The sequence below is a fragment of the Myotis nattereri genome (assembly GCF_964212035.1).
Source record: "Myotis nattereri genome assembly, chromosome: 3".
In the NCBI taxonomy this organism is placed as follows: Eukaryota; Metazoa; Chordata; class Mammalia; order Chiroptera; family Vespertilionidae; genus Myotis; species Myotis nattereri.
In genome coordinates this window covers 8,768,487-8,791,331 of record NC_138077.1, presented here as the reverse complement: position 1 = coordinate 8,791,331, position 22,845 = coordinate 8,768,487, and the positions used below count along the sequence as shown (strand labels likewise).

Here is a 22,845-nt window from a genome sequence, read left to right as displayed (position 1 = left end):
TGACCAAGCACAGCAGGGGACCTGCAGGGCACACGTCTCCTCTCACAGGCCCCTTTCCCCCAGGAACCCCTCCCTGTTGGAGGCCTTCTCAGAGCTATGTCGTGGTCTGAGGTGCTGCTCACCCGGTCGGTCTTCTGTTCTCCGCATCCGCTCAAAGGAGGCAGCTGAGTCTCGGCCACTTGGGCTCCCTTCACCTGCTTGGCTCCTCCCACCTGCTCAGCTCCTCCTTACTCTCTCATGGGCATGCCTGCAATCAATCCCTGGCAGAGCCCTCCTGCTGGCATCTGCTCCGTAGAGAACCCACACTGACAAGTGAACCATTGCTCTTATAAAGAAAGAGAGGGCGGGGTCAGTGTGGCTCAGGGGTTGAGCGTCGACCTATGAACCAGGAGGTCATGGTTTAATTCCTGGTCAGGGCACATGACAGGGTTGCAGGGTGGCGGGCTTCATCCCGAGTGGGGGGTGTGCAGGAGGCAGCCAATCTATGATTCTTTCTCATTATTGATGTTTCTATCTCTCTTCCTTTCCCGTCCTCTCTGAAATCAATAAAAAATATATTTTTTAAAAAAAAGAAAAGAAAGAGAGGGAGGGAGAAAGAAAACATGACCAGCTTAGCTATGACCCAATAGTAGATCAATATTCTTGTACATGATACGTGAAAAATTCACACCAACTTCTTGTTGCCTGTGAATTACTCCAATCTGTTCTAAGAAGATTCTGGCAAAAATTTCTCCTCCATTTGCATGTAGCTCAGTTTAAAAACGTAATGTCTTGCCCAGTTGGCGTGGCTCAGTGGCTGAGTATCGACCTATGAACCAGGAAGTCACGGTTCAATTCTGCCTTTTATTTCTCTGTCTCGCCCGATTGCTGTGGCTAGAACTTCCAGGACAATGTTGAATGGAAGTGGTGATAGTGGGTGTCCTTGTCTTGCTCCTGATCTTAAAGGAAGGGCTTTCAGCTTCCCACCACTGCGTGTGACATTAGCTGTGGGTTTGTCATGTACGGCCTTTATTATGCTGGGATATGTTCCTTTTACACCCACTCTGTTGAGAGTTTTTATCATAAAAGGGTGTTGGATTGTGTCAAATGCTTTTTCTGCATCTACTGAGATGATCATATGGCTTTTATCCTTTATTTTTGAGTGGGATATATTGCAGTCATTGATTTATGGGTGTTGAGCCATTCTTGCATCCCTGGGATGAATCCCACTTGGTCATGGTACATAATTCTTTTAATGTATTATTGTATCTCACTGGCTAATATTTTGTTGAGAATAGAATAACCATTCTTTTTAAGTGTATGAAAAACCGGGACCGATATAGACCACACTTACTAAGATAGACCACATTGTGGGCTGTAAAACATGTCTCAACAAATGTAAAAGAATTTAAATTACACAGTGCATGGTCTCTCATCACAATGTAATTAAATTAGAACCTCAGTATTTAAAAGATTATGCGAAGCCCCCAAATATTCAAAAATAAGACCGACTTGTAAAGAGCATGTAGATCAAAGAAGAATGAGAGGGAAAATTAGAAAATATTTGAACTATACAAAAATTAAACACATGTCAAAATGTGTGGCATGCTGCTAAAGCAATACTAAGGGGGGATTTAGAGTACTGGGTGTCCTTTTCAGAAAACAAGAAAGTGCAGTCCTAGCCAGTTTGGCTCTGTGGTTAGAGCGTCAGCTCGTGGACTGAAGGGTCACAGGTTTGATTCTGGTCAAGGGTATTCACCTCGGTTGCAGGCCTCTCCGGGCCCCAGGAGGGGTGCTTGCAGGAGACAACAAATTGATGTTTCTCTCTCACGTCGATGTTTCTCTCTGTGTGTCTCTCCCCATCCTTACACTCTCGCTCTAAAAATCAATGGGGCAAAAATATCCTCAGGTGAGGATTAACAAAACAAAACAAAAACAAAACTACTTAAAATAATAAAAAATAATAATAATAATAATAAAGCAAACAAAAAAGTTCTTAAATAAATGACCTTACCTTCTACTTTAAGAAGCTAGGATGCAAATAAAGCTCAGAGCAGAAAGACAATGCCAAAGATCAGTGAGGAAAGCAATGAAATGGGAAAAAAGAAATGGGATACCCAATGCTGTTTCCTTGAAAAGATCAAACACATTGATAAATCTTTATCCATACTGACCAGCAAAACAAAGAGAGACGACACTAGTCCCCAGTATCATGTGACATCATTAGGGATCCTACAGACACTGCAAGTATAATAAGGACATTATGGACAACTTTATGTCCACAAATTTGACAACCTAAATAAAATGGACAAATTCCTTGACAGAAACAAACTGCCAAACCCACTCAAGAAGAAATATATAACCAGAGTAGCTCTCTATCTATTGAAGATATTGAATGTGTAGTTAAAGACCTTCGCACAACCCAGCTAAATGGTTAAGCAACCTGGACGTCCACACCGTACAGCGTCATCCTCAATAGAAAGGACCGAATCAGTGACATCCCAGCCGCAGGCTTGGACTGCAAGGGAATTACGCCGCCTGAGAAAGTCCCTCTGGGAAAGTGACACGGTGTGTGACTCCATTGATATACGTTCTCGGCATTGCTGAGACTAGAGATGGAGAAGTGATAGGTGGTTGTCAGGGATGAGGGGTGAGAATACGGGGGAGTGTGGTCTAAAGGGGTGGATGTGGGAGCCTGGTAGTGATGGTACAACACTGTGTCTGATGGTGGGGGTGATTATATGATCTTCAAATGTGAAAATACTGCATAGAAACACACACACACACACACACACACACACACACACAGTGCATGTAAATCTAATGAAATCTGTATAAAACCGGTGGGTTTTCAATCTCCTGGTTGTGATTTCTGCTAAGGTTAGGTAGGATGCTATCAGAGGGAAAGAGGGTAAGGGTGAGGTTAGGGCCCCTCTCCCCCAGTGCACACCACACAGACGTGCAAGCAGGGCTGAGAAAGATGCTGTCCTGGCTCCCTTCCGAATTCCCAGGGCTGCCTGTCGGCCCTGGGACCACTCCAGCCCAACGTCCACCCCACCCCACTCCTCACCTACGTGTGGGTGTGAAACTCAGCAAACCAAGCAGAACCTGGCCCAGTCAGGGTCCAGAGGAGACCGGCCATCCCCGAGGTCCTCTCCAGGAGCACGAGGAGCAGGTCTCTAACAATCCGCGGGACCCAACACAACCACAAGCAGCCCTACCAGCGACCACCTCCACCATCTGCCTGAGAGAATCGCGGCCACACATTGCCCTGACCCATCAGGACCTGCAGGAGGAACCGTCCGACCACAGCAGGGCCCTAGCGCCAGCTTCCCCGAGGGCCAAACAGGGGTCAAGCTCCCATCACGGTCCCCACGGGCATCTGACTCATCTAATGAGGCTTCCGGGCCCTGCACTGGCACAACGAGGAAAGGGGGCATGTGAGCCTTTTGTGGGGACAACAAAGGCCAGGGACCAGATATAAAAGCGCTGGAGTCCTAGGACAACTTACACACACTCATAGGCACTCACATACCCGCTTAGTCCTCCCAGCAGCCTCCAGCCTCTGCCCCACCATGGCCGCATCCAACCTGTCCGTCTGCTCCAGCAACCGGAGCTATGGCAGCCGGGCCTGCCTGCCCGGGTCCTATGACTCTTGCACGGACTCCTCCTGGCAGGTGGACGACTGTCCAGAGAGCTGCTGTGAGCCTTCCTGCTGCTCCACCAGCTGCTGTGTCCCCAGCTGTTGCCAACCTTCCTGCTGCACCTCCAGCTGCTGTGTCCCCAGCTGCTGCCAGCCTTCCTGCTGCACCTCCAGCTGCTGTGTCCCCAGCTGCTGCCAGTCCACTTGTTGCACCCCGACCACCTGCCTGACCCTTGTCTGTGCCCCAGTGAGCTGTGTGTCCAGCCCCTGCTGCCAGGTGACCTGTGGGTCCAGCCCCTGCGAGTCAACCTGCACCAGCTCCTGCACACCCTCATGCTGCCAGCAGTCTAGCTGCCAGCCCTTCTGCTGCACCTCCTCCCCCTGCCAGCAGGCCTGCTGTGTGCCCGCCTGCTGCACACCCGTCTGCTGTAAGCCACTCTGCTGTAGGCCCGACTGCTGCAAACCTGTCTGCTGCACAGCCGTCTGCTGCAAGCCTGTCTGTTCTGGGGTCACCCCCTGCCCAGCCCCTTCGAGCTGCTGCAGACCCTCCTCCTGCGTGTCCCTCATCTGCCGCCCCGTGTGCAGGCCTGCCTGCTGCGTGCCCGCCTCCTCCTGCTGTGGCCCCGCCTCCTCCTGCCAGCCCAGCTGCTGCCGCCCATCCTCCTGCATGTCCCTGCTCTGCCGCCCCGTGTGCTGCCGCCCGGCCTGCTGCGTCCCCACCTCGGCCCAGACGTCCTGCTGCTGAGCAGGCATGTCCCCGAGGACCAGCCAGGCTCAGGTCCCGCCCTGTGACTGTGGTCCTCCCAGCCGCCCCTCAGTCTGGTCCTGAGCAGTGTCAGGTGGCTGCCCCCACTCAGGATGGAGTCCTTCAGTCTCCACTAACCTGACCTGACCTCTGCCCTCAGGACCCATGGACCTCACTGCTCCCTCGGCTTCTGCCTCCTACACGAGGCCTCCACCTGCCCAGGGTCACCTGTCCTTCCCTCCTAGTTTCTCTGTTGAGTCACTTGACCTCGACTCTCAGCTGGTCAGCACCTCCTCGGGCACCCAATAAACTCACCTCAGCACCTGATCGCTTCCTTCCTCTGATTTCAGGCGGGAGGGGTGGGGCCCGTGGTTTTCACCAGACATTGTCTTCTTCAGCCACGGATATTTCTAGAAATGAGTGGCTGACAGATCCCAAAGGGCAGTGGCCTAACTCCTCCTGGCGGGGTGCCCGGGCCCGAGGTCAGTGCCTGCTGGGCCTGTGCCTGGGCTTCCTCGGGCTGGTCTCCTGCAGCAAGTCATGGTCTGGGAGGGTCAGGCCCAGGGCCATTCACCCACTGTCCCATCTGAAACGCCGGGGGCTCCTTGCAGCACAGACTGTGGGCCTGGGGCCTCCCCTGGGGTCCGCCCACAGGTCGGCACTGTGAGCAGAGACCTGATGGGGGGAGGCAGGGCGCGGCTGCTCCAACCCTGACAGAGTCAGAGGGACTGATGACCTTCCCGCCAGGGCCACACCGAACAATTAGCCAGTCGCGGAGCCATGGTATTCAGACGCTGGACTTGAAAGTCACAGAACAGGGACCCCTGAGGGAGGGGAACCAACAGAGTGAGCTTCACAGTCGGCCTGACTCACCGCCATGAGAGCATGTCCAGGCCCTGGTGCAAAAATGGAAAACCCAGGCGCTCCATGCACCCCTGAGTCAGAGGCAGCCCTGGGATTTGGGGGAGCCCCAGGCAACTAGTGTTTATGGCCAGAGTGCCAGAGAGGGGAGACTGCCCTGAGTAACTCTTGGTCCTCAAAGGATCTCCCTCAAGTGTCAGCTAAGTAATGATCAGCAACCCCATGTGAGTCTGGGATTGGGGAAACCCACAAAACTAGAGGGCTCATCCCAGAAACCAAACATGCCTACAGAGCGCCTATTCCCACCTGCCAGGTGGAACATGGTCCTGATTCAGGACATCGGGGAGACCACTCAGAGGGCATTGCTTCAGTTGTGGGTAAAATTAGCCACAGTGGTTCAGGCCTACCTGACAAAGCTGATAGCAAACTCCAAAAGAATGAGCCATTACCAAGAATTTTTAGGATTTTCTACATTTAATATGATAGCACCTGTGAACACAGATTATTTTACTTCTTTCCCATTTACATGCCTTTTATTCCTTTCCCTGTCCATCTGCTTTCCCAGAGTTTCCAGTCCTATGGAGAATGGAGGTGGCACAAGTGGGCATCCTTATCTTGTTTCTGATCTTAGAGGAAGAGCTTTCAGTTTTTCAAAATTGAGTGTGATGTTTGCAGTAGGTTTTTCATACATATTCATTTTTTATTCATATATACTTATATATGTTGTTTCCTTCCAGTTCTAGTTTGTTGAGTATTTTTATATACAACTATCATATGTAGAACCATCCTTGCATTTCAGCAATAGGTCTCTCTTGGCTGAGGTGTATAAATCTCTTAATCTGCTGCTGAATTTGATTTGTTAGTAATTTGTTTAGTGTTTTTACATCAGTGCTCATAGGGGCTATTGACCTGTAGCTTTCTTTCTCGTAGTGTCTTTGTCTGGCTCTGGTGTCAGTAATACAGGCCTCAGAGATTGAGTTACGGAAGGTTCCCTATGAAGTTTACAGTGACCTAGGAATGAACAAAAAACCCTTAACTTGCCCTGACCGGTTTGGCTCATTGGATAGAGCGTCGGCCTGCGGACTGAAAGGTCCCAGGTTCGATTCCGGTCCAGGACATGCACCTGGGTTGTGGGCACAGCCATAGTAGTAGGTGTGCAGGAGGCAGCTGATCGATGTTTCTCCCTCATCGATGTTTTGAACTCTCTCTCTCTTCCTCTCTGTAAAAAGTGAATAAAATATATTAAATAATAAAAAAAAAGAAATGCTTACTGCATGCCCTGGCTGGTTTGGCTCAGTGGGTAGAGCGTTGGCCTGTGGACGGATAGGTCCTGGGATCGATTCCCGTCAAGGGCACATGCCCGGGTTGTGGGCTTGGTCCCCAGTGGGGGCATGCAGGAGGCAGCCAATCAGTGATTCTCGCTCATCATTGATGTTTCTATCTCCTCACCGTCTCCCTTCCTCTCTGAAATCAATAAAAGTATAATTTTTTTAAAAAATCCTTAACTTGATATAAGGCATCTATGAAACTCTCACAGCCAACACCACATTCCACTGAGAAGACACTTTTCCCTGAGACTCGGAACAAGACGCAGGTGGCCCCTGCCACCACACTATTCAGCCTCATACTGAGGGTCTGAGCCAGAACCACAAGACAAGAGAAAGAAGTAAAGGGCAGGCATATTGGAAATGCAGATATGAAATGGTCTCTATTCACAGAGGACATGATTGTCAACATAGAACACCCCCAGGAATCTACACAAGGTCTCCTGGAAATATAAGAGTTTGGCAAGGATGAAGAATGCAAACTTAAAATAATACAAATTAATTGTCGTTCTATACGGAGGTGGGCAAAAAGAGATTTACAGTTATGAGTGAACAAAACAGAGCTGATTCTTATGTTATTGTTTGTTTTTTAATAATTGTATTATTGATTTGTATTACTTGTCTCATTATTATTGTTATTATTTTTTATCCTTACCTATGATTTTTATTTTAGCTAATGATGACTGGTAATTTAATATACTTTTGCCCACCTCCATATAATATTAATAATATTAATTGGGCTTCCTTCTTAGCTTTCGGCGCCATCTTCGTAAAAAGCTTTTTTTTTTACAGTGTAAAATTTTTATATTTAGAATTAGGCAGCTGGACTCAGTTTAGATGATTCCAATTTTGTTGGCAACATCCAAAGCATCATAGTCAGGAGCCAGTCGAACATATGCCTTCTTCTCGCCATCAGGCCTGATCAGGGTGTTGACCTTGGCCACATCAATGTCATAGAGCTTCTTCACAGCCTGTTTGATCTGGTGCTTGTTGGCCTTGACATCCACAATGAACAGTAGTGTATTATTGTCTTCTATCTTCTTCATGGCTGACTCGGTTGTCAGGGGAATTTGATGATGGCATAGTGGTCAAGCTTGTTTCTCCTGGGTGCGCTCTTCCGAGGGTATTTAGGCTGCCTCCGGAGACTTAGTGTCTTTGGCCGTCAGAAAGTGGGTGACGTGCAGATCTTCTTTTTTTTGTGGCTGTGGACACCTTTCAACACTGCTTTCTTTGCCTTCAAAGCCTTTGCTAATCCTAATCTAAAACAATTAGATTTCTAACTTTTTGTTTAAAAGTATGACTTACAACAAAATAAAAAATGAAAAATAGCATAAATGTAACATAATGAAAACTATAAAAACACTGATGAAATGAACCGGAGAAGACATGAATAAATGGAGAATTAGAGCATCTTCACGGTGGAGACATTGTGATGTCAGTTACCTTCATACTGATCTGGAGGTTCAAGGCAATCCCAATAAAAATAGCAGCAGAATTATTTTCTGTTGTCAATAAGCTGAATGTAAAGTATTTGGAGAGGAAAAGGAGCTCAAATAGCCAACGCTATTGTCATTCTTGCTGTTGGAGACCCTCGTCCGTCTACCTTCCCCTTTCCTGCGTTCCTCTGTGACTGGTGCCCCTCCTCAGCCGCCTGTGTGTGGGGATGTCCAGCAGCGATGAGCAGCAGATCCCCAATGTCAGCCCCTGCTGCCCTGCCTCTGACTCTGGGATTCAAACCATCCCTTGCAACGTCAGGGAGAACAGCTGGCAGTGGAGCACGGCAGGGCAGGTGGGGTGCCAGCGCTCCCCCCCTCCAGATGTTTCCGGGGTGATTGCTTAGGACACACACAGGGCAGGGGGGGGTGCCAGGGCTCCCCCACTCCAGATGTTTCCAGGATGTTTGCTGAGGACACACACACAGGGCGGGGGCCAACCCCTCTCCAACAAAACAGGCTTCTCACAAGCAGCAGCCTCTTTCCTGGAAATAAACCAGAGGAAATACGGGCGCCCAGGACTCAGCTCAAATAACCAACAAGGAAACGGGGCGTGGGGAGCCTCCTGCTTGGAAAACAAACACCAGGAGGGTATAAAAGCCAGCAGCCCTGGGCATCTTACACACTCACACTCACTCACACACTCACACACTCACAGCCTCCTCCAACACCACTGCCCCACCATGGCCACTTCCACCCTGTCCGTCTGCTCCAGCAACCGGAGCTATGGCAGCCGGGCCTGCCTGCCCGGGTCCTATGACTCTTGCACGGACTCCTCCTGGCAGGTGGACGACTGTCCTGAGAGCTGCTGTGAGCCCTCCTGCTGTGCCGCCAGCTGCTGCCAGCCCACCTGCTGTGTCCCCAGCTGCTGCCAACCTTCATGCTGCACCCCCAGCTATTGTACTCTGACCCTTGTCTGTGCCCCAGTGAGCTGTGTGTCCAGCCCCTGCTGCCAGGTAACCTGTGGGTCCAGCCCCTGCCAGTCAACCTGCACCAGCTCCTGCACGCCCTCATGCTGCCAGCAGTCTAGCTGCCTGCCCTCCTGCTGCACCTCCTCCTCCTGCCAGCCGGCCTGCTGTGTGCCCGTCTGCTGCACACCCGTCTGCTGCAAGCCAGTCTGTTCTTGGGTGACCCCCTGCCCAGCCCCTTCGAGCTGCTGCAGACCCTCCTCCTGCGTGTCCCTCATCTGCCGCCCCGTGTGCAGGCCTGCCTGCTGCGTGCCCGCCTCCTCCTGCTGTGGCCCCGCCTCCTCCTGCCAGCCCAGCTGCTGCCGCCCATCCTCCTGCATGTCCCTGCTCTGCCGCCCTGTGTGCTCCCGCCCGGCCTGCTGCGTCCCCACCTCGGCCCAGACGTCCTGCTGCTGAGCAGGCATGTCCCCCAGGACCAGCCGAACTCAGGTCCCATCCTGTGACTGTGGTCCTCCCGCCACCCCCTCAGTCTGGTCCTGAGCAGTGTCAGGTGGCGGCCCCCACTCAGGATGGAGTCCCTCAGTCTCCACTAAACTGACCTGACCTCTGCCCTCAGGACCCATGGACCGCACTGCTCCCTGGGATTCTGCCTCCTACACGAGGCCTCCACCTGCCCAGGGCCATCTGTCCTTCCCTCCCAGTTTCTCTGTTGAGTCACTTGACCTCGACTCTCAGCTGGTCAGCACCTCCTCGGGCACCCAATAAACTCACCTCAGCACCTGATCGCTTCCTTCCTCTGATTTCATGGGGGAGGGGTGGGGCCCGTGGTTTTCACCAGACATTGTCTTCTTCAGCCACGGATATTTCTAGAAGTGAGTGGCTGACAGATCCCAAAGGGCAGTGGCCTAACTCCTCCTGGCGGGGTGCCCGGGCCCGAGGTCAGTGCCTGCTGGGCCTGTGCCTGGGCATCCTCGGGCTGGTCTCCTGCAGCAAGTCATGGTCTGGGAGGGTCAGGCCCAGGGCCATTCACCCACTGTCCCATCTGAAACGCCGGGGGCTCCTTGCAGCACAGACTGTGGGCCTGGGGCCTCCCCTGTGGTCCGCCCACAGGTCGGCACTGTGAGCAGAGACCTGATGGGGGGAGGCAGGGCGCGGCTGCTCCAACCCTGACAGAGTCAGAGGGACTGATGACCTTCCCGCCAGGGCCACACCGAACAATTAGCCAGTCGCGGAGCCATGGTATTCAGACGCTGGACTTGAAAGTCACAGAACAGGGACCCCTGAGGGAGGGGAACCAACAGAGTGAGCCTCACAGTCGGCCTGACTCACCGCCATGAGAGCATGTCCAGGCCCTGGTGCAAAAATGGAAAACCCAGGCGCTCCATGCACCCCTGAGTCAGAGGCAGCCCTGGGATTTGGGGGAGCCCCAGGCAACTAGTGTTTATGGCCAGAGTGCCAGAGAGGGGAGACTGCCCTGAGTAACTCTAGGTCCTCAAAGGATCTCCCTCAAGTGTCAGCTAAGTAATGATCAGCAACCCCATGTGAGTCTGGGATTGGGGAAACCCACAAAACTAGAGGGCTCATCCCAGAAACCAAACATGCCTACAGAGCGCCTATTCCCACCTGCCAGGTGGAACATGGTCCTGATTCAGGACATCGGGGAGACCACTCAGAGGGCATTGCTTCAGTTGTGGGTAAAATTAGCCACAGTGGTTCAGGCCTACCTGACAAAGCTGATAGCAAACTCCAAAAGAATGAGCCATTACCAAGAATTTTTAGGATTTTCTACATTTAATATGATAGCACCTGTGAACACAGATTATTTTACTTCTTTCCCATTTACATGCCTTTTATTCCTTTCCCTGTCCATCTGCTTTCCCAGAGTTTCCAGTCCTATGGAGAATGGAGGTGGCACTAGTGGGCATCCTTATCTTGTTTCTGATCTTAGAGGAAGAGCTTTCAGTTTTTCAAAATTGAGTGTGATGTTTGCAGTAGGTTTTTCATACATATTCATTTTTTATTCATATATACTTATATATGTTGTTTCCTTCCAGTTCTAGTTTGTTGAGTATTTTTACATACAACTATCATATGTAGAACCATCCTTGCATTTCAGCAATAGGTCTCTCTTGGCTGAGGTGTATAAATCTCTTAATCTGCTGCTGAATTTGATTTGTTAGTAATTTGTTTAGTGTTTTTACATCAGTGCTCATAGGGGCTATTGACCTGTAGCTTTCTTTCTCGTAGTGTCTTTGTCTGGCTCTGGTGTCAGTAATACAGGCCTCAGAGATTGAGTTACGGAAGGTTCCCTATGAAGTTTACAGTGACCTAGGAATGAACAAAAAACCCTTAACTTGCCCTGACCGGTTTGGCTCATTGGATAGAGCGTCGGCCTGCGGACTGAAAGGTCCCAGGTTCGATTCCGGTCCAGGACATGCACCTGGGTTGTGGGCACAGCCATAGTAGTAGGTTTGCAGGAGGCAGCTGATCGATGTTTCTCCCTCATCGATGTTTTGAACTCTCTCTCTCTTCCTCTCTGTAAAAAGTGAATAAAATATATTAAATAATAAAAAAAAAGAAATGCTTACTGCATGCCCTGGCTGGTTTGGCTCAGTGGGTAGAGCGTTGGCCTGTGGACGGATAGGTCCTGGGATCGATTCCCGTCAAGGGCACATGCCCGGGTTGTGGGCTTGGTCCCCAGTGGGGGCATGCAGGAGGCAGCCAATCAGTGATTCTCGCTCATCATTGATGTTTCTATCTCCTCTCCGTCTCCCTTCCTCTCTGAAATCAATAAAAGTATAATTTTTTTAAAAAATCCTTAACTTGATATAAGGCATCTATAAAACTCTCACGGCCAACACCACATTCCACTGAGAAGACACTTTTCCCTGAGACTGGGAACAAGACACAGGTGGCCCCTGCCACCACACTATTCAGCCTCATACTGAGGGTCTGAGCCAGAACCACAAGACAAGAGAAAGAAGTAAAGGGCAGGCATATTGGAAATGCAGATATGAAATGGTCTCTATTCACAGAGGACATGATTGTCCACATAGCACACCCCCAGGAATCTACACAAGGTCTCCTGGAAATATAAGAGTTTGGCAAGGATGAAGAATGCAAACTTAAAATAATACAAATTAATTGTCGTTCTATACGGAGGTGGGCAAAAAGAGATTTACAGTTATGAGTGAACGAAACAGAGCTGATTCTTATGTTATTGTTTGTTTTTTAATAATTGTATTATTGATTTGTATTACTTGTCTCATTATTATTGTTATTATTTTTTATCCTTACCTATGATTTTTATTTTAGCTAATGATGACTGGTAATTTAATATACTTTTGCCCACCTCCATATAATATTAATAATATTAATTGGGCTTCCTTCTTAGCTTTCGGCGCCATCTTCGTAAAAAGCTTTTTTTTTTACAGTGTAAAATTTTTATATTTAGAATTAGGCAGCTGGACTCAGTTTAGATGATTCCAATTTTGTTGGCAACATCCAAAGCATCATAGTCAGGAGCCAGTCGAACATATGCCTTCTTCTCGCCATCAGGCCTGATCAGGGTGTTGACCTTGGCCACATCAATGTCATAGAGCTTCTTCACAGCCTGTTTGATCTGGTGCTTGTTGGCCTTGACATCCACAATGAACAGTAGTGTATTATTGTCTTCTATCTTCTTCATGGCTGACTCGGTTGTCAGGGGAATTTGATGATGGCATAGTGGTCAAGCTTGTTTCTCCTGGGTGCGCTCTACCGAGGGTATTTAGGCTGCCTCCGGAGACTTAGTGTCTTTGGCCGTCAGAAAGTGGGTGACGTGCAGATCTTCTTTTTTGTGTGGCTGTGGACGCCTTTCAACACTGCTTTCTTTGCCTTCAAAGCCTTTGCTAATCCTAATCTAAAACAATTAGATTTCTAACTTTTTGTTTAAAAGTATGACTTACAACAAAATAAAAAATGAAAAATAGCATAAATGTAACATAATGAAAACTATAAAAACACTGATGAAATGAACCGGAGAAGACATGAATAAATGGAGAATTAGAGCATCTTCATGGGTGGAGACACTGTGATGTCAGTTACCTTCAAACTGATCTGGAGGTTCAAGGCAATCCCAATAAAAATAGCAGCAGAATTATTTTCTGTTGTCAATAAGCTGAATGTAAAGTATTTGGAAAGGCAAAGGAGCTCAAATAGCCAACGCTATTGTCATTCTTGCTGTTGGAGACCCTCGTCCGTCTACCTTTCCCTGTCCTGCGTTCCTGTGGCCGGTGCCCCTCCTCAGCCGCCTGTGTGTGGGGATGTCCAGCAGCGATGAGCAGCAGATCCCCAATGTCAGCCCCTGCTGCCCTGCCTCTGACTCTGGGATTCAAACCATCCCTTGCAACGTCAGGGAGAACAGCTGGCAGTGGAGCACGGCAGGGCAGGGAGGCTGCCAGCGCTCCCCCCCTCCAGATGTTTCCGGGGTGATTGCTTAGGACACACACACAGGGCAGGGGGAGCTGCCAGGGCTCCCCCACTCCAGATGTTTCCAGGATGTTTGCTGAGGACACACACACAGGGCGGGGGCCAACCCCTCTCCAACAAAACAGGCTTCTCACAAGCAGCAGCCTCTTTCCTGGAAATAAACCAGAGGAAATATGGGCGCCCAGGACTCAGCTCAAATAACCAACAAGGAAACGGGGCGTGGGGAGCCTCCTGCTTGGAAAACAAACACCAGGAGGGTATAAAAGCCAGCAGCCCTGGGCATCTTACACACTCACACTCACTCACACACTCACACACTCACAGCCTCCTCCAACCCCACTGCCCCACCATGGCCACTTCCACCCTGTCCGTCTGCTCCAGCAACCGGAGCTATGGCAGCCGGGCCTGCCTGCCCGGGTCCTATGACTCTTGCACGGACTCCTCCTGGCAGGTGGACGACTGTCCTGAGAGCTGCTGTGAGCCCTCCTGCTGTGCCGCCAGCTGCTGCCAGCCCACCTGCTGTGTCCCCAGCTGCTGCCAACCTTCATGCTGCACCCCCAGCTGTTGTACTCTGACCCTTGTCTGTGCCCCAGTGAGCTGTGTGTCCAGCCCCTGCTGCCAGGTAACCTGTGGGTCCAGCCCCTGCCAGTCAACCTGCACCAGCTTCTGCACGCCCTCATGCTGCCAGCAGTCTAGCTGCCTGCCCTCCTGCTGCACCTCCTCCTCCTGCCAGCAGGCCTACTGTGTGCCCGTCTGCTGCACACCCGTCTGCTGCAAGCCAGTCTGTTCTTGGGTGACCCCCTGCCCAGCCCCTTCGAGCTGCTGCGGACCCTCCTCCTGCGTGTCCCTCATCTGCCGCCCCGTGTGCAGGCCTGCCTGCTGCGTGCCCGCCTCCTCCTGCTGTGGCCCCGCCTCCTCCTGCCAGCCCAGCTGCTGCCGCCCGTCCTCCTGCATGTCCCTGCTCTGCCGCCCTGTGTGCTCCCGCCCGGCCTGCTGCGTCCCCACCTCGGCCCAGACGTCCTGCTGCTGAGCAGGCATGTCCCCCAGGACCAGCCGAACTCAGGTCCCATCCTGTGACTGTGGTCCTCCCGCCACCCCCTCAGTCTGGTCCTGAGCAGTGTCAGGTGGCGGCCCCCACTCAGGATGGAGTCCCTCAGTCTCCATTAACCTGACCTGACCTCTGCCTTCAGGACCCCAGGACCTCACTGCTCCCTCGGCTTCTGCCTCCTACACGAGGCCTCCACCTGCCCAGGGCCACCTGTCCTTCCCTCCTAGTTTCTCTGTTGAGTCACTTGACCTCGACTCTCAGCTGGTCAGCACCTCCTCGGGCACCCAATAAACTCACCTCAGCACCTGATCGCTTCCTTCCTCTGATTTCAGGCGGGAGGGGTGGGGCCCGTGGTTTTCACCAGACGTTGTCTTCTTCAGCCACAGATATTTCTAGAAGTGAGTGGCTGACAGATCCCAAAGGGCAGTGGCCTAACTCCTCCTGGCGGGGTGCCCGGGCCCGAGGTCATGCCTGCTGGGTCTGTGCCTGGGCTTCCTCAGGCTGGTCTCCTGCAGCAAGTCATGGTCTGGGAGTGTCAGGCCCAGGGCCATTCACCCACTGTCCCATCTGAAACGCCGGGGGCTCCTTGCAGCACAGACTGTGGGCCTGGGGCCTCCCCTGGGGTCCGCCCACAGGTCGGCACTGTGAGCAGAGACCTGATGGAGGGAGGCAGGGAGCGGCTGCTCAACCCTGACAGAGTCAGAGGGACTGATGACCTTCCCGCCAGGGCCACACCGAACAATTAGCCAGTCGCGGAGCCATGGTATTCAGACACTGGACTTGAAAGTCACAGAACAGGGACCCCTGAGGGAGGGGAACCAACAGAGTGAGCCTCACAGTCGGCCTGACTCACCGCCATGAGAGCATGTCCAGGCCCTGGTGCAAAAATGGAAAACCCAGGCGCTCCATGCACCCCTGAGTCAGAGGCAGCCCTGGGATTTGGGGGAGCCCCAGGCAACTAGTGTTTATGGCCAGAGTGCCAGAGAGGGGAGACTGCCCTGAGTAACTCTTGGTCCTCAAAGGATCTCCCTCAAGTGTCAGCTAAGTAACGACCAGCAACCCCATGTGAGTCTGGGATTGGGGAAACCCACAAAACTAGAGGGCTCATCCCAGAAACCAAACATGCCTACAGAGCGCCTATTCCCACCTGCCAGGTGGAACATGGTCCTGATTCAGGACATCGGGGAGACCACTCAGAGGGCATTGCTTCAGTTGTGGGTAAAATTAGCCACAGTGGTTCAGTCCTACCTGACAAAGCTGATAGCAAACTCCAAAAGAATGAGCCATCACCAAGAATTTTTAGGATTTTCTACATTTAATATGATAGCATCTGTGAACACAGATAATTTTACTTCTTTCCCATTTACATGCCTTTTATTCCTTTCCCTGTCCATCTGCTTTCCCAGAGTTTCCAGTCCTATGGAGAATGGAGGTGGCACAAGTGGGCATCCTTATCTTGTTTCTGATCTTAGAGGAAGAGCTTTCAGTTTTTCAAAATTGAGTGTGATGTTTGCTGTAGGTTTTTCATACATATTCATTTTTTATTCATATATATTTACATATGTTGTTTCCTTCCAGTTCTAGTTTGTTGAGTATTTTTACATACAACTATCATATGTAGAACCATCCTTGCATTTCAGTAATAGGTCTCTCTTGGCTGAGGTGTATAAATCTCTTAATCTGCTGCTGAATTTGATTTGTTAGTAATTTGTTTAGTGTTTTTACATCAGTGTTCATAGGGGCTATTGACCTGTAGCTTTCTTTCTTGTAGTGTCTTTGTCTGGCTCTGGTATCAGTAATACAGGCCTCAGAGATTGAGTTAGGGAAGGTTCCCTGTGAAGTTTACAGTGACCTAGGGATGAACAAAAAATCCTTAACTTGCCCTGACTGGTTTGGCTCATTGGATAGAGCGTCGGCCTGCGGACTGAAAGGTCCCAGGTTCGATTCCGGTTCAGGACATGCACCTTGGTTGTGGGCACAGCCATAGTAGTAGGTGTGCAGGAGCCAGCTGATCGATGTTTCTCTCTCATCGATGTTTCTAACTATCTCTCTCTTCCTCTCTGTAAAAAGTGAATAAAATATATTAAATAATAAAAAAAGAAATGCTTACTGCATGCCCTGGCTGGTTTGGCTCAGTGGGTAGAGCATTGGCCTGTGGACGGAAAGGTCCTGGGATCGATTCCCGTCAAGGGCACATGCCCGGGTTGTGGGCTTGGTCCCCAGTGGGGGCATGCAGGAAGCAGCCAATCAGTGATTCTCTCTCATCATTGATGTTTCTATCTCCTCTCCGTCTCCCTTCCTCTCTGAAATCAATAAAAGTATAATTTTTTTAAAAAATCCTTAACTTGATATAAGGCATCTATGAAACTCTCACAGCCAACACCACATTCCACTGAAAAGACACTTTTCCCTGAGACTGGGAACAAGACACAGGTGGCCCCTCCCACCACACTATTCAGCTCATACTGAGGGTCTGAGCCAGAACCACAAGACAAGAAAAGAAGTAAAGGGCAGGCATATTGGAAATGCAGATATGAAATGGTCTCTATTCACAGAGGACATGATTGTCCACATAGCACACCCCCAGGAATCTCCAAATGGTCTCTTGGAAATATAAGAGTTTGGCAAGGATGAAGAATGCAAACTTAAAATAATAAAAATTAATTGTCGTTCTATACGGAGGTGGGCAAAAGGAGATTTACAGTTATGAGTGAACGAACAGAGCTGATTCTTATGTTATTGTTTGTTTTTTAATAATTGTATTATTGATTTGTATTACTTGTCTCATTATTATTGTTATTGTTTTGCATCCTTACCTATGATTTTTGTTTTAGCTAATGATGACTGGTAATTTAACCTACTTTTGTCCACCTCCATATAATATTAATAAACAATTAGATTTCTAACTTTGTGTCTAAAACTATGACTTACAACAAAATAAAAAATGAAAAATAGCATAAATGTAACATAATGAAAACTATAAAAACACTGATGAAATGAACCGAAGAAGACATGAATAAATGGAGAATTAGAGCATCTTCATGGGTGGAGACACTGTGATGTCAGTTACCTTCGCATTGATCTGTAGATTCAAGGCAATCCCAATAAAAATAGCAGCAGAATTATTTTCTGTTGTCAATAAGCTGAATGTAAAGTATTTGGAAAGGCAAAGGAGCTCAAACAGCCAAAGCTATTGTCATTCTTGCTGTTGGAGACCCTCATCCATCTACCTTCCCCTTTCCTGCGTTCCTCTGTGGCTGGTGCCCCTCCTCAGCTGCCTGTGTGTGGGGATGTCCAGCAGCGATGAGCAGCAGAGCCCCAATGTCAGCCCCTGCTGCCCAGCCTCTGACTCTGGGATTCAAACCATCCCTTGCAACGTCAGGGAGAACAGCTGGCAGTGGAGCACAGCAGGGCAGGTGGGGTGCCAGCGCTCCCCCCCTCCAGATGTTTCCGGGGTGTTTGCTGAGGACACACACACAGGGCAGGGGGAGCTGCCAGGGCTCCCCCACTCCAGATGTTTCCAGGGGTGTTTGCTTAGGACACACAGGGCAGGGGGGGCTGCCAGGGTTCCCCCACTCCAGATGTTTCCAGGGGTGTTTGCTTAGGACACACACAGGGCAGGGCCAACACCTCTCCAACAACACAGGCTTCTCACAAGCAGCAGCCTCTTTCCTGGAAATAAACCAGAGGAAATACGGGTGCCCAGGACTCAGCTCAAAATACCAACAAGGAAAGGAGGCGTGGGGAGCCTCCTGCTTGGAAAACAAACACCAGGAGGGTATAAAAGCCAGCAGCCCTGGGCATCTTACACACTCACACTCACTCACACACTCACACACTCACACCCTCCTCCAGCCCCACCGCCCCACCATGGCCGCATCCAACCTGTCCGTCTGCTCCAGCAACCGGAGCTATGGCAGCCGGGCCTGCCTGCCCGGGTCCTATGACTCTTGCACGGACTCCTCCTGGCAGGTGGACGACTGTCCTGAGAGCTGCTGTGAGCCCTCCTGCTGCGCCCCCAGCTGCTGCCAGCCCACCTGCTGTGTCCCCAGCTGCTGCCAGCCTTCCTGCTGCACCTCCAGCTGCTGTGTCCCCAGCTGCTGTGCCCCCAGCTGCTGCCAGCCCTCCTGCTGCACCTCCAGCTGCTGTGTCCCCACCTGCTGTGCCCCCAGCTATTGCACCCCGACCTCCTGCCTTACCCTTGTTTGCACCCCAGTGAGCTGTATGTCCAGTCCCTGCTGTCAGACGACCTGTGAGCCAAGCCCCTGCCAGTCAACCTGCACCAGCTCCTGCACACCCTCATGCTGCCAGCCCTCCTGCTGCACCTCCTCCCCCTGCCAACAGGCCTGCTGTGTGCCCGCCTGCTGCACACCTGTCTGCTGCACACCCGTCTGCTGCAAGCCCCTGTGCTGTGTGCCCGTCTGCTCTGGGGCCTCCACCTGCTGCCAGCCCACCCCCTGCACCTCATCCTGCTGCGGACCCTCCTCCTGCGTGTCCCTCATCTGCCGCCCCGTGTGCAGGCCTGCCTGCTGCGTGCCCGCCTCCTCCTGCTGTGGCCCCGCCTCCTCCTGCCAGCCCAGCTGCTGCCGCCCGTCCTCCTGCATGTCCCTGCTCTGCCGCCCCGTGTGCTCCCGCCCGGCCTGCTGCGTCCCCACCTCGGCCCAGAAGTCCTGCTGCTGAGCAGGCATGTCCCCAGGGCCAGCCGGGCTCAGGTCTTACCCTGTGAGGGTGGTTCTCCCAGCCACGCCTCAGTCAGGTCCTTACCTGTGTTAGATGGCTGTCCCTACTCAGGACAGGGTCCCCCAGGCTCTCCTGTCCTGAGCTGACCTCTGCTCCCAGGAGCCCTGAACCTCAGGGCTCTTGCCCTCCAGGAGGAGCCCCCACCTGCCCCTGGGTCACCTGTCCTTCCCTTCCAATTTCTCTGTCCATCACTTGACCTCCACTCTCAACCTGTCAGCACCTCCTCATGCACCCCAATAAAGTCACTTCATCACCTGAGCGCTTCCTTCCTCTGATTTCATTGCCGCGGTGGCGGTGGGCGAGAAACAGGGTTCTCACCAGACACTGGTCTCCTCCAGCCGCGAGTATGTCTAGGAACGAGTGGCCGAGCGATCACAGCGCCTAAGTCCTCGGGGCGGGGCACTGGGTGGGACTCTCACCCCGACCCAGGAAGGTCCGTGAAGGAGTGGCCAGAAGCCAGGGGACCCAATCTGAGGCAAGTGGATTTTGCTGATTAGGCATTAAATTAATTATGAGGAATGTGGAGGCTTTGACCTTCTTTAGAATAATAGTCGCCTGGAATTTGGGTCGCAGTGTGGCATGGGCAAGGGCTTGTGAAAAATGACACTGTAATTATCATCCAGGTTTCATCACTTTCAGTTCTCTACTCTTTCAACTGTGTTAGGCTAGGCATTTATAGGCTCTACATTGCAACTGCTTATAGGCATGTATACATTTCCCTGCGCAGTTCGAGTGGCTGGGGTGGCTGGGGCTTGGGGGTCACCTTGTTTTTGAAGTCACTGTTGTGGAGGGGTGTGGGTTTTAAATGGTGGTAAAGCACACCGCACCTGAAGCTCACCGTTTTGATCATCTTTACGAGTTCGGCTCAAGGGCACGAAGCAGTCACAGGTGGTTGTTGTTGCGCACCCATAACCACCCTCCATCTCAGAACTTTCTCATCTTCCCGGGATGACTCTGTTCCCATTAAACATCGGCTCCTTTCCCGGCTCCCGGCCCTGGCGCCCACCTCTGCGCTCGGTGTCTGTGGGTGCCACGGCTCCCGGGTCCCCGAGTTAGTGAAATCCTAAGCCTTTGTCCTTTGGTGACTGCTTGTTTCACTCAGCGCAATGTCCTCGGGGCTCATCCTGTCAATGTCGGACCTTCCTTTTTAAGGCTGAAGACGCTCCATTTGGTGGCTGGGCCGCATTATGTATGCTCCTCCCTTCATCGTGGGCAGCTGGGTTGCTTTCTCGTGGATAACACCTTTCTGAGTAACGCTGCAGGGAGCACAGGTGTCCACGTGTCTCTCCAAGACCCAGCTGGCCGTCCATTTGGATTTACAGCAGATGGAATTGCGGGATCATACGGTAGTTCCATTTGTAATTTGTGGAGGAAACACCTACTGTTTTTTATAGGGGCTGCAGCATTTTTGCCTTCCCACCCGCGATGCACAGGCTCGCATTTGTCCAAGTCCTCACCCACACACTGCTTCCTGTGTTCCTGATACCGGCATGGTCATGGGTGTGAGCAGTGCTCCTGGCTTCATCACACACACACAGGGTTGTGGCAGCAGGCCCTGCGCCGTGAGCCCTGCCCTTCCCTGCCCACCGTCACCTCCCACCCTCACCCGCCCGCCCTCTCTTGCAGAAGAATGAGTACCTGTTCACGGTGGTGGCGGAGGGGCCGGACGCGCTGCTGCTGGGCCTGCGGTACTCGCCCACCCGGCTGCACTTCCTCTTCCTCAGCCAGGATGCGGCGGGCGCCTGGCAGACCCGAGTGTCCTTCCGCAGCCCCGCCCTGATGGACAGCCAGTGGCACACGCTGGTCTTGGCTGTGTCTGAAGACTCCTTCTCCCTCACCATGGACTGCGGTGTCCCCGTGGACATGTAGGTACCGGGATGTGGGGAGGGTCGCATGGTGCGGTGTGCTGCCTGACATGGAGTCCAGAGTGGACATCCGGGGGCAGCTTGAGTTTGCAGGGCGGGCCGGAGGGGTCAGGCTTGTGGAGGAGCCCTTGTGGCAGGAGTGCCTGGGTCACCAGCAGGTGGACAGCACACCTGTCTCCAGCGAGGGCGTGGTGAGGGGGGACAAGGGCAGGCATCAGTCTGAGAGCGGAGGGCGGTGGGGGGGTCGGGGAGCTGATGCCTGGCCCCGGGCTAGGGCTGAAGTGTGAGTCCAGGCTGAGCTTGCCCAGGGGATGTGCCCTGCAGGGCGCTGTTACCATGACGAAAGGGCCACAGAGGATCATAGGAACTTGGGTACCACAGCCAAGCAGAAGCTGTGCCCCAGCCTGAGGCCCAGGTCTTGCTGTGTGATTTTCAACACGTCATTTAACCTCTCTGACTCCATTTCCTCATCTGAAACAAGGGGATAAATATTCATTAAAACTCCAGATAAACATGCCGAGGAGTCCTGAGTAACTTTGACACAGCCCCGGGCACGGGGAAGCCCGAGTTCGTTTCTTGTCCTTGCCAGCGCCTCGTTTTGGACCAGGGACAGTGAGTCCCTGCGGCCTGGCCAGCTGCTGACCCACGGGCCTCCGCATCCATCCTTGCTGAGTGGGGCTGGAGACATTTGCATGGCAAGTGGTCCAGCTTACTTTAAATCTATCCTTATACCAAATAGTACTTTCAAAGGTAGAATCTTACTCTGCTTTTTATTATGACACTTATTCCGTAATAAAAAGAATCCATAACATTTATACACTTGGTTTAAACATGTCTTAGTCACCACCCCGCCCTACCACACTCTCAGCTACATCAGAGCTTTTATAGGGCAATGGCTGCTCAAGGCCGAGCGCCAACAGCTGACAGCCTTTCAGGCACCATGGAGGGCACAAGCCAGAACTCAGGTGACCTGGGAATTGCGCGGACACTGGGCTGATCTCACCACGGCCAGCCACAGCCAGACGGCAAAGACTGGAAGGAGCAGAGGACCTGGCATCAGGCCCGGGAGACGCTGGGCAGTGAGGAGAGAGCCCGTGCCTGGCTTTCTGGCCCCGGGAGCTCCAGCCACACAGTCCTCTCCATGGGGCGCCCACCTTCTCACCTTTCCCCAGAGTTTGGCCTCCCTGCCCCCTTGCACATCAAGACCCAACTCCGGCCACACTTTCCAACACCTTCAAGTCACCAGAGAGGGAACCCCATTCTGCCCTGACACCTCTGTCCCCCACCCCCAGGGCTCAGTGGAGGGTGAACGGGCTGGAAACCCCATGCCTGTAGGAGCCACTGGATGTTCCGTGAAATGGCGAGGAACTCCTGGCAGCACACGCTCTTGCAGAAGATCCTCATCCTGGGGCGAAGGGGGGTGCCCTAATTTATGTCCCATCAGGCCTGGGACCTTGTTTAGAGACAACACCTTTGCAGGTGTGAGACAGCTCAGTTGAGGTCACCCTGGAGAGGGTGGGTCCTGACCCAGTGACCGGTGTCCTCATAAGAAGAGAAGAGGCCCAGGGGAGAAGCCATGTGATGGTGAGCGCAGAGAGTGAGTGATGCAGCTACAGCCAGGAGCCCCCAGGAGTCCCCAGGAGACCCCAGGAGCAGGAATAGGCAGGAAGGACCCCCCTGGAGCCTTCTGCAAGAGTCCGGCCTGTCAACACCTCAGTGTTGGACTTCTGGCCCCCAGAACTGTGAGGAAATGGATGTCTGTGGTTGA

At 52.1% G+C, this 22,845-nt stretch overlaps 5 protein-coding genes across 5 annotated transcripts in view; all 5 read left to right on the top strand.

The window, feature by feature from the left end:
• TSPEAR (thrombospondin type laminin G domain and EAR repeats) overlaps positions 1-22,845 on the top strand; it is a gene marked incomplete at its 5' end in the record, with an annotated part of 135,759 nt that overhangs the window by 91,818 nt on the left and 21,096 nt on the right. The window contains one exon of the mRNA XM_081088027.1: positions 20,839-21,077. Coding sequence (XP_080944153.1) covers positions 20,839-21,077 — 239 coding nt within the window. The remainder of the gene's footprint in view (positions 1-20,838; positions 21,078-22,845) is intronic.
• On the top strand, positions 3,555-4,367 carry LOC308516984 (uncharacterized protein; the record flags this gene model as incomplete). The annotated part of the gene is made up of 1 exon (XM_081088032.1): positions 3,555-4,367. One exon carries the CDS (start codon positions 3,555-3,557, stop codon positions 4,365-4,367), a length of 813 nt encoding a protein of 270 aa, XP_080944158.1.
• LOC308516989 (uncharacterized protein) lies at positions 8,730-9,410 on the top strand (the record flags this gene model as incomplete). The annotated part of the gene is made up of 1 exon (XM_081088036.1): positions 8,730-9,410. The coding sequence occupies one exon, from the start codon at positions 8,730-8,732 to the stop codon at positions 9,408-9,410; it is 681 nt and encodes a 226-aa protein (XP_080944162.1).
• Positions 13,774-14,454, top strand: LOC308516990 (uncharacterized protein; the record flags this gene model as incomplete). The annotated part of the gene is made up of 1 exon (XM_081088037.1): positions 13,774-14,454. The coding sequence occupies one exon, from the start codon at positions 13,774-13,776 to the stop codon at positions 14,452-14,454; it is 681 nt and encodes a 226-aa protein (XP_080944163.1).
• Positions 18,343-19,152, top strand: LOC308516985 (uncharacterized protein; the record flags this gene model as incomplete). Its single annotated transcript, XM_081088033.1, has 1 exon — positions 18,343-19,152. The coding sequence occupies one exon, from the start codon at positions 18,343-18,345 to the stop codon at positions 19,150-19,152; it is 810 nt and encodes a 269-aa protein (XP_080944159.1).